The sequence below is a fragment of the Equus quagga genome, chromosome 10 (assembly GCF_021613505.1).
Source record: "Equus quagga isolate Etosha38 chromosome 10, UCLA_HA_Equagga_1.0, whole genome shotgun sequence".
Taxonomy (NCBI): Eukaryota; Metazoa; Chordata; class Mammalia; order Perissodactyla; family Equidae; genus Equus; species Equus quagga.
Window position 1 is genome coordinate 83,635,754 of NC_060276.1, and position 10,724 is coordinate 83,646,477.

Below are 10,724 nucleotides of genomic sequence, written 5' to 3' on the forward strand. Positions count from 1 at the left end.
CCACACCAGCCTCTACAACGATCCTTCCGGCACTCCAGCCTCGGCACCTTTGCACTTACCTTCTCTATCTAGAATGTTCTCCCCCCCAACTATGGCTCCTTCTCTCACTCCATTCAGGTCTCTGTGTAAATTTCACCATCAGGAACGTCTTCTCTGAGCACAGCACCAAAAAGAGCCCAAGCCCCACTGCTGCAACACCATCTCCTGCCCTTACAAGTCATCCTTAGGTGATCTGTGAGATAATTTCGTCTATTATCTACCTGCCCCCACTTGAACCCAAGCCACACGAGGGAAGGGATTTCCGTCAGCTTAGGTCACAGCTGTAGCCCCTAGTGTCTAGAACAGTTCCTGGCACACGGCAGGTGCTCGATAATGTCCGTCCAATGCATGACTGTGTAAAACACTTAAAGTGGTGCCTATGACGTGGCAGACACTCAATAAATGGTTGCTGAATGAATGCATAATCAATGTATGAATGTATGAATGAACGAACGAATGAGTAGGTGAACCCCATTCTAACTTGGGTCCTAGAGCTGCCATCTCCCCCAGCCCGCCCCCAGCAGACCCGGGAGCCAGCCACCGGCACAAGCACAGAAACTTTATTTACAAACATGAGGCTGGAGCAGGAGGTGGCTGGGAAGAGGGACCGTGACGGGGCCGGAACGCTCCTACTTCTGCTCCCGCCTCCAGACGATGACCATGCCGCTGGCGTCACTGGAAGCCAGCAGGCTCTCGTCGCAGTTGAAGCTGACGTCCAGCACAGGTGCGCTGTGGCCCTGCAGCTTGTTGACAGCAGCCTTGGCTGCCCGCTCCACATCAAAGAAGTGCACACACATGTCCTCGCTGCCCGTCACTGCCCAGATGAGAGGGACAGGCTATCAGGAGGTGTGGCAGGAGGCAACGGGGTGCCCTGGGTATGAAACCTCTGAGATTTCTGAGGTGTTGAGGGATTTACGTCTAAGGTGTGAGGTCTCGTGGCTGGGGCAGTCTGGGGGGACCGTCCCTAGATGGCACGTCACCTATTGGTTCTACCACCAGATGTGGGGTCTCTGAGCTCTCAGGGGGGCGTCTGTGTCTCAGGGTGTGAGGTTTCTGGGCTGTCTGGGGGTCTGTGCTCCAAGTGTGAGGTTGCTGGGCATGAGCGTTCTCGAGGCCCAGGAAGGCAGGGCGGCAGGGTGTCGTGAGGTCTGAGCCGGATCAGCCCCAGCCCTGCTCCCTGCCCCTCCCGGTCGCCCAGACACCCCGACCCTATGGGACTCACCCACACAGGCCCCCTGGCGGAAGGACATGAGGGGGCAGAAGATGCTGCGCACAGGGTGTGAGCTCTGCTCAATGGGGAAGCTCCTCTTCAGCTGCAGGGTCCCCTCGTTGTCCACCACCCTGAGGGGAGGAGGAGAGCGGGTCAGGGCGCGGTCTCAGCCCCAGAAGGGGATGAACGGTAGGCCAGTCTGTGTCCCCGCCCCTGGGCCCGAGTTCTTTTCAAGGCTCATGAAAGCCAGTTTTGAGAAATCTGCATACACCAGGCAAGATGGGCTGGCGTGTGAATTAGCGACAGCTCGAAAGTGATTCCGTGGACAGAAATGGGTAGCCTCCGGAGGCCAATTCACAGTTCCTCTTTCTAAGAGTCTCTAAGAGATCCTGGCGTCAGGACGGGCACAAAGAGAGGAAATGGCTGACCACGGCCCCCGCACTGTGGAATACCACACGGCCACGTGAAAGGATGGACTGACGCCACCGCGGAGACCTGGGGCACTTTCACAGGCATCATCTGGGGAGAAAAGCGAGCTGTGAAGGATGCAGAAGCAGCTCACTTCTGTAAAATGACGACCCTTTCAAAAATGTGCGGACCTGTGTGCACACCTAGGGAGCCAGGCGACAGGCCAAAATAGGGAAAGATACGTACAAAGCTGTTAACAGGCTTTACTGAGGCCGGGGGCGGACCAAGGTGGCAGGAGGGAGGAGGAGAGAAGGGAGGGGATGGGGGAAATAGGTAAAAAACTTAGGAGTGTACTTAAATTAAAAGTTATAAGCACATATACATATGTGTGTGTGTGTGTATAATTTTTTTAAAGGGAGAAGAAAAATAAAATAGTAAAACAGCAAGCATCCCGTCAGGCAGTGGTTCTCAGGCCTGGCTGGACATCCCTTAGGGAATTTTCAATACGCTGCAGCCCAGTCCCGCCCCAGAGCGTCTGAAACCACCAGCCTGGAGCGGGGCCTGACCAAGACTGTTTGAAGCTCTCCAGGTCATTCCAGCGTGTGGCCCAGGCCGAGAACTGCATTTGGGTAACAGGACCTATGTGAGTGAGGATAGTAAAAACGCTCCCACAAAAAAAAAGAAGGAAGGAACACAGGCCACTGCTCTAAGGGGGCCCTAGTCTATTTGATGCCTCAGTTTGCTCATCTGTAAAATGGACGTGACAGCACCCACCACATGGGGTTGTGAGGGTTAAATGAGGTGATGTGTAGAAGGTGCTGGAAATAGCGCCTGGCCCCAGCAGTTGCTATGGCAGCACTCGCTACTGCCTGTTCTAGTACTGCCACTAGCGATGTCATTATCATAAAGAGACTGGACCTCCCCTCGTGAGAAATGAACCTGCTGGAGGAGACAGGTTCTCAGGCCCGACACGGCTCTAGGCTGACAGGGAGACAGGCGCCGGCCAGCCTGATGGAGGCGGCAGGCCCCCGTCTCCGAGCGGCCTGGACGCGGAGACCCACCTGTAGAGCAGCAGTTTGTTGAGACAAGCGTTGATGAGCAGCGAGGGGTCCCGGGCCTCGCGGCTGACCCAGGAGCGGGCAGAGATGCTGGTCACAGGGCTGCCCTCGTGCACCACCAGACGCTTGGCTTTGGTCAGCTTCCCTGCAGCAACACAGGGAGGGGAGGCACAGGTAAGGCCGAGGGCTGTGCACCGGGAGGGCGGGAGGGCGAGCAGGCACCCAAACGCAGGCCTGGGCCTGCCTACCTGTGGCCATGTCGAAGAGGAAAGAGAAAACACTGCCGCGGTCATCACCCGCCCAGAGCAGCCGGCCAGGGGCATCAAAGGACAGAGCGAGGACACGGCCCGTCAGCTTGCTGGAGCCACCCTTCACTTTCTTGCCAGTGGAGATGTTCACAACATGCACATTGTGCTTGGCATTCCCCACCTGTGGGTGAGACCGCACACCATCATCCTGCTCTCAGCCAGTCCTTCCTTGAGTCTGACCACAGTGGGGCTGTGGCGGGTAGACTAGACGGTAACTCAGGCCTGTAATCTTATGAGCCAGCCCCTCTTGCAATCTGACCAGAGTAGACAGCTGCTCCCAGAACTAAAGGGTCTCAGACCCATAATGCCACCCCTGGGCCAGCACCCTCCATGGTCAGCAAACCACAGGGCCACCCCAGGCCCATGATAACAGCTCGTCTGCTCCCTGACTGGTCCTTTCCAGAGGCTTGACTACACTGGGGCAGCAGCTGCTGATGCAACTGGAAGGATCTCAGAGCATAAGCCCAGCGGCCAGCCCCTCCCTCCCCTCAGGGTGAGGCCAGACTTCACTTCTTTCCCCTGCCTTCTGACTCTCCTGGGGTTGAACCACAGTGGGACTGCCACTGAGACCAGACAAGCTTTCTGACCAGTAATCCTGCTCCCCAACCAGCAGCCCCTGCAGTTGGAAAATGGTAGGACTCCTGCTGACGGGATGAAGGGGTGCCAGATGTGCGACCCTGCCCCCTGACCATTCCCCCAGAGTCCACCCCGGTGAGGCCATCCCAGACTGAGAACTGCATGCCCCCATTCTGACCCGTTTCCCTCTGAGTCTGATCAGAGAAGGATCGTGGCAATGGCCTAGAAGGGGCCCCTCTACATTGATTCCCTGGGACAGCCCTCCTGGCCCGACACCCCCGCCCTCGGTGAACGGGCACCCTGGAGCCTGACCACAGTGAGGTTGTTGTTGACTGGCTGGAATGTGCAGCAGAGCAGTTCGGCGCCGTCGGGGTCAGGGATCTCCCGGATGCAGCGGCCGTCCTCAGAGGCCCAGATGCGCATAGTAGCATCAAGTGAGGTGGACACGAGGATGTCATTGGAGAGAGACCACGCGAAGTCGGAGACACCACGGGTGTGGCCACGCAGCACTCGGAGCACAGTGGGCGGGGCGGGCACCAGCTGACAGAGCGAGATGCTGCCATCGAGGGAGCAGCAGGCCAGGCGGTGCCGGTCATCATTGGCAAAGCGCACCCTGGGGACTGCAATGCCAGGGAGCCATTTGTGGGAGTCAGCACACTCTCCAGGTGCTTCCATTTATGAAAGGCTCTGCCACGTGGGGGGCGGGCCAGGACCCACTGCACCAGGCACAGTGGCCTCAGCCAAGGGCTTTCCTTGGCTGAGAAAAGGAGTTGGAACCCCAGAAGGCCCTCTGCCAAAAGCTCTCTAAATACCTAAATCTTAGCAGGTACCTTATAGATTGCAAAAGACTTCTGCAATGTGAAAAGGCTCCCACATCTCAGCAAGTACCTTACAATCACCAAGGTCTTGGCAGTTTGCAAAACCCACTCTCCTTTGCGAGGGGATCTCTCTACAGCAAAGGCTTGGAACTCTTCCAAGTGACTCACAACCCAGACACCTTCCGCAAAGTGCTCTTTCGAGCTGCTGAGCTCCTTTGCAGCAGACAGTGCGGTGAGGTTTTGCAGACCACTTTGCAGAGGGCTTTTGGTTTTGCAGAACGTTTTATGGATGGAATTCCTCCTTGAAAGGTGGGCCAGAGACTTGGTATTAAAGATAAGGAGGCGCTGGGTAGTTGTGACAGTTTGGGCAAATCTGTGGTGATGGGACCCGCCACCTACTGGCTCACCTGCCTCATCCACGTGCTGGTCAAAAACATGGTACATGCCCGCAAAGGCGTAGTTCTCACTCAGCGATGTGTCCCCAGCCATGGCTCGACTTGCTTCTGCCGCTGATGTGGGTACCACGCTACCGGGGGGCCTGGGCCCCAGTAAGAGTAGGGGTAACAGGAGGTAAGTGCTAGCATTCAGGCTGTCACTGCCTCGTAGCCCTTCTCCTCCTTACAAAGCCTCAGCCCTCGGTTTCCCGTGGTGCATACCTGTCCTCATAGACGGCGCGGTTCATCTGTGCCTGCAGCTGGTAGGAGCCTCGGCTGACGGAACGGCGGTGCCCACGGGCCCCCAGGGCCCGAGGATCATCCTCAAAGTCCTGCAAACAGAGAGGCTCGGCGTGGGCACATCTTAAAAACTGCCTTCAAGAACCCATGAGGTCTGGAGTCTTCAAAATAGACTCAGAACCAGACCCCTTCTCACCCTGTCCACTGCCACTGCCGTTGCCAGGACTACCGTGGTGGCCTCTGCACCAGTTCCCCTGCTCCTGCCCTTGCCCCGCTCAGGAGATACTCAATAAATGTTCTATGAATGAAGAATGAACACTCTTTCTCCAGAAAACCACTTGGCTCAGTCTTTTGCTTCATTCAAGTCTCAGCTCAATTGCCACCTCTTCCAAGAGGCCCTCTCTCATCACCCCCCTCTATCCCCCACACCAGTCCTGCTTTATCCCTTGTCTGCTTTATTTTTCCATCTTAGCACCTCTCACGATAAGCCATGATCACTACTGACTCGTTTATGTGGTTTGCTACATTTATTGACCTGTTTAACTTGTTCATTGTCTGTTTATTGACTTATCTATTATCTCTTTTTGCCCTCTGCTCATCCTTAGAGCCTGGAACAGAGCCTCACACACAGCAGGTGCTTGACGAGTCTGTTGAGTAAACATACATGGAGGCAGGTGGTGTGCACGGCAGGTGGCTGGGGAGGAGCTCACCTCCATTCGGTCAAGGGTAGTGCGGCTGCTGCGGACGATGCTGTTGCTATAGGCACGAGCACTGCCAGGCTCGGACAGGGGCCCGTAGCGCTGGCCCAACAGCTGCCCACGCAGCCTCAGGTACTGCCGACGAAGCGCTGGGGGGTGCCCCGCCTTGGCATTCTCCCGTAGTAGCTGGCTGCGCCGCCGGATATACTGTGTCCGAAACTGTGGAAACGTTGGTGTGCGGTACGCGTTGTACCTGGGATGGCAGGAGGCAGGGCGGGCAGCAGGCACAGGACAGAGGGAATCAATCAGCTCAGGGGACAAGGAAGGAGAATGAGGTGTGTGGCAGTGAGGGGTGTGGAAGGCAAGTAATCAGCCGTGGTGATGGGGGTACCTCTAGTGCTGAGATGAGGGTGAGTCTACAGTAATAATGGGCATGCCGAATGGGTCAGTGTGGGGACAATGGTAGGAGTGTGCAGCTCTGCTGGAGTTAGTATGGAGCGACCGAGTCAGTATAGACAATAACAGGGGTCAGTCTGATATGGTGATGGGCATTAGTGTGGGGCAATGGTGGGAGTCAGTATGGGATGGTAATGGGGTCAGACTGGGGAGGTGATGACGGTAAGAGAAGTCTGGGGGGGCAATGGTGGGGAACAGGATGTCACCAGCCTGAGCTCCATCGCCCCCTCCCAAAGGCGCTAGTAACACAATCTCTTTGCGCATGCCCACATTTGACTGCATTTTTCCCAGCATGCTGTTTACGACCCTCCGGCCAGCCCTTCTCACAGCGGGCAAGCCCCCCACACCCTGCTACTGCGCATGCTCACCTTCGGCATGCCAATACAGCCGCATAAGGCAAGTTCTCCGCCCAGCCTCACTTATCGCCATTGCGCATGCACCACAGTAACTTCCGTTCCCATGGGCTCCGACCCCACGCCTCACCTGGCGTCTACTGCTAAGACCTGCTGCCACACCGCGGCCATTCCCCGGCCTCCTCTTCTGGCGTGTCCGCCCGCGGGAGCCTGCAGGACAAGGGAGGGCCTGGGACGTCAGCGTCTCAAGTGAAGGGATCTAGTTCCGCCCCTTCCGCCAGGCGATCTCTGCCATAGGCACCGAGTCCCTTCACGCCAGGATGTAGCGAAATCCCACCCGGCTGTTAGCATGGTCATCGTCCCAGCCCTGCCCTTCCCCGGCAGCGCCCGGATGACTCACAGCAGCGATTCAGATCCCGCCCCTCCCCGGTCGCCATAGCAACGCACCTCCCCCCCGCCTAGCAATCCTTGGCATTCCCCACCCATCCTGCCGCCCCCCCGCCCCCCGCCTTCCCTTCTCGGGTCCAAGAGCAGGGCCCGGGATCAGGGACCACCTCCGGGGCTGCCTCCCGCTCTTGAGGCTCCCGGGGCGGCCCTGAGATCAGTGTCGCCCTTTTCTTCTGTCTCTCTACTCCCTCCTTCAGGCTCTAGGCAAGATGGCCGCCTGCTGCCAGGAAGCGCTGCCGAGCACAGAGCGAATCGATAGGAGTCCTCCTTAAGGCGTGGAAGAAACACGCAGGCGCACTAAGGGACAGTAGCTTCTCGCACAGGGATGGAGGCCCCGCCCTTGAAGTTCTACCCACCTCAGTCCCTAATGGCACTTTTTGTATACACAAGAATGTCCAAGAGCCACAGGGACAGGGACGAGTATGTGAATCACTCACTAGAAATAAAAAATACGACTTTCAAAAAAAAAAAAGAAACACGACTTTCTTTTGAAAGAGTGGTATAAGCTGCTTTTTAGCAGCACAATCTTGGCCAAGCAAGATTTGAAGCACAGAAGAAAAAATTAAAGTTACACATGCAGAGGCCGCTAGAAAGTTTTCCAGTTCTTAGAGTGACTGATCGGCCTCTGGACGCTCCTGGGATGAGAAGAGTCCATTCTGAGGCGAGGGGTGGAGAAGCCTGGTCTGGGCGTGAGTCTCTAAAGGCAGACATAATTAGGCACAACAAGCTTTGGGGTTTGGATCCTAGGAGGCTATCCGAATCATCCTTATTTCAGTTCCAACAGGAAGCTGCATCTCTAACTATCCATCTTACTGTGATCAGGATACACAATTTACAAAGTTGAAATGCAGGGTTTAGTAGCTTCCTATTGGATCTTTTTTTTAAAGATTTTATTTTTCCTTTTTCTCCCCAAAGCCCCCCAGTACATAGCTGTGTATTTTTAGTTGTGGGTCCTTCTAGTTGTGGCATGCGGGACGCCACCTCAACGTGGCCTGACGACCGGTGCCATGTCCACGCCCAGGATCCGACTGGGCGAAACCCTGGGCCGCTGAAGCAGAGCCCACGAACTTAACCACTTGGCCATGCCCCCGCTATTGGATTTTTTAACATCAACTGACACAACTATTAAAACTGTTATTTTTCACAGTTTTTATAACAAATACAGTAATTTGAATGTTTTAGAGCTACCTGAAACAAGGAGACACATCCAAAAATGTATTGCCCTTTTTTTGTGTTCCAACAAAACCAGACTACATTGTACTGTATTGACTTAGCATCTTCCTTGTCCATGTAACTAAGCTATTGGTGTCTTTTCAGGATATTAAATATCCTTCTATTTCATGATTGATAAAGAATAAACTATTTTCACTGCACAAATGTGTAACCACTAATATTTATTGGACAATGTGTTGGGCACTGTTCAAGGAGATTTAGATGTATTGATCCATTTAATCCTAATAACTGAATGTCGTGGGTCCCATTACTATCCCGATTTTACAGATGAGGAAATTTGAAGCCCAGAGTGTTCCAGGGTGACATTTTATTGAACTGGTCCCCTATTTGTGACCAGCATTGGGTTTATTTCCAAGTTCTTTTTCTACCATAAAGGATGCTATAATCAATGCCTTTCCCATTCTTGGACAGAGCCCACCCCTTCTTGGACAGAGCCCACCCCTTCACCACACCACTCAGCTTCCAAAGAAACACGGTGGGAAGAAACCACAGAACGGTCAGGGGTGCCAGGAAGATGTACTGTCTCACTGCCGGAATTGATTCTTTTGTTGTTGTTTTCACAATATTCATATGTTAAAATTTCAAAAATTATTTTTAAAACTTCATTCCTATAAGACTCTAAGATACTAGATAAAACAACTTAATTGACAGGGTTATTTTAAGTATGAATTTGTTATTAACACATAGAAAGTGTCCATAACAACATCTGTTGTGTGACCTTTGCTATTATTCCGAGAGGCAGTACAGTACTTTGCAGAAGGCAGTGTAACTTAGCCACAGGCTCTGCCAACTAGGAGCTAGGTGGCCTTGGGTAAGTCACTTAACCCCTTTGTGACTCTGTCTCCTCATCTGAGAAAAACTGCCTCATAGTTATTGTGAATACTAAATGAGTTAATACTCTTAAAGCTTAGACTAGCATCTCGAACAGAGAAAATACCCACTATATGTTGACTACTGTTAGCTGTTTAAAAACCTTTTCCCAATAACAGATCCACCTGCCAGATGTAGATCTGGTGCGGAAATGATGATCTAGAATGACCACAGCTGCCTCTTGCATTTATGTGCTTTGCATTTTTTCAGTTTTTGTTTTAAATATTTACACACTCTCATTGGATTAAAATGGGTTTTGAACAAGCTGATGTCAGAAGGCGCTTTGACTTTGTTGGAAGCTTGGAGAGAAAGGGGCAGAGTTTATCTGCACGAATAGCAGATCAGTGGGTGGGGAAAGGAGGGTCTCGGGCCTGGGGGTATCAAGTCATCAGTAGTTCCTGGAGGTTGCAAGTGACCTTTGTTACAATCGTGTCATCTAGAAAGGAAGCTCAAGCCCATGGGGGACCACAAGTCCCATTCACTCTACCAGGATCCGGGGCTGTTTTATTGTCCAAGGGACGGTTGAGGATCCTACCCAAATGAACAGACAAAAGCAGATTTGGACAGAAAAGCCAGAGCTGTTTGAAGATAACGCCACATCACTATAGTGACTCAAGTGGTGGCAGAAACAGGCAGAGGCCATGTCTTTTCCAGACTCCTCCTTCCTTCATGCACCTCCTGCCGATTTGGCCCCCCAAGTTGAGAAACGCAAAGATGAGCACTGGCCCACACTGGCTGTGCTTGCTTTTTATAACTAACATAGGCTAAAAGGAAACCTGAAGTTGGGCCCCACCCTCGGGAACAAAAAGGAGTATGATTTGAGGGAAAGCCTGGGTGGCACGGGTGACAAAGGTATGCTGAGAATCAAGGCTAGAGACCAGAATGGGAGGAGACACGGAGCTCAGGTGTCACTGGAGTGTAGACACTGAGTCCTTATGCCCTTATCTCATCCCTGAAGCTTCTTCCTAAATGGGGCAAGTGGGGATTGGACAGTAAGTCATGACTTAAATTTTACCATTTCTTGATGGGAAAACATTTGCCTCTGAGGCCGAAATTCTCACATTCTCCAAAGTCTTAATGGTGATCTCTCTAGGACTTGAGTCAGAAACAAGATTCCCGCAGCCAGGAACAGCCTCAGACCACTGGAGCAGCCCTGGCACGCTGAAATAGCAAGCCGGCCTTCCAACACATCTTCATCAAGCCCCGACCAGGTCAGGCGCTGGGGAAACAGCAGAAACTCAGACAAATGGTCCCTGCTCTCACGGAGCTGCCATTCCAGCCGGAAAGACAAATGATAAAGAAGATCATTGAAGAAACTGGTACTTACTCTCATTAAAATAGTAATTTGGTTAGTGTTGCTGAGCAGTGGGGGAAGAGGGGAGGGATGAGAAATAAATTTAAGCTGGAACCTGAATGAAAAGGAGCCAGATACACAAAGCTCTGGACTCTGAATGTGCGGCTAAGGCCAGTGAGGCCGGTTAGTGACCAACTCAGAGGGGGGCAGTCACTTCCCAAGGCTGGGACTGGGGTCGCTCTGCTCTTAAGATCTCAAGTCTACTTACCCAGTGAGGGATTC

The 10,724-nt window shown here is 53.3% G+C and overlaps 1 protein-coding gene across 3 annotated transcripts; it reads right to left on the reverse strand.

Annotated features, from left to right (window-relative positions):
* Positions 1-583: 583 nt before the first annotated feature.
* WDR13 (WD repeat domain 13) lies at positions 584-7,278 on the reverse strand. 3 transcript variants are annotated; one of them, XM_046674083.1, is made up of 10 exons: positions 7,153-7,278; positions 6,729-6,808; positions 5,802-6,042; positions 5,074-5,183; positions 4,825-4,955; positions 3,912-4,219; positions 2,964-3,144; positions 2,719-2,860; positions 1,262-1,380; positions 584-853 (listed from the first exon to the last, which is right to left on the reverse strand). In XM_046674083.1, the coding sequence occupies exons 2-10, from the start codon at positions 6,767-6,769 to the stop codon at positions 669-671; spliced, it is 1,458 nt and encodes a 485-aa protein (XP_046530039.1). In that variant the 5' UTR covers positions 6,770-6,808; positions 7,153-7,278; the 3' UTR covers positions 584-668. The 3 variants fall into 3 exon arrangements, with proteins under 3 accessions (XP_046530039.1, XP_046530041.1, XP_046530040.1); XM_046674085.1 differs by having other exon boundaries at positions 5,802-6,008; positions 7,153-7,259; XM_046674084.1 differs by lacking the exon at positions 7,153-7,278 and having other exon boundaries at positions 6,614-6,737.
* Positions 7,279-10,724: the final 3,446 nt, after the last annotated feature.

Excerpts from the sequence above, each read along its gene's own strand:
- WDR13 (XM_046674083.1), bottom strand. The coding sequence starts at position 6,769 with ATGGCCGCGGTGTGGCAGCAGGTCTTAGCAGTAGACGCCAG. Across the intron at positions 5,184-5,801 it reads CTACCCTTGACCGAATGGAG|GACTTTGAGGATGATCCTCG; the intron begins GTGAGCTCCTCC and ends CTCTGTTTGCAG. Across the intron at positions 854-1,261 it reads CCGCCAGGGGGCCTGTGTGG|TGACGGGCAGCGAGGACATG; the intron begins GTGAGTCCCATA and ends TCATCTGGGCAG.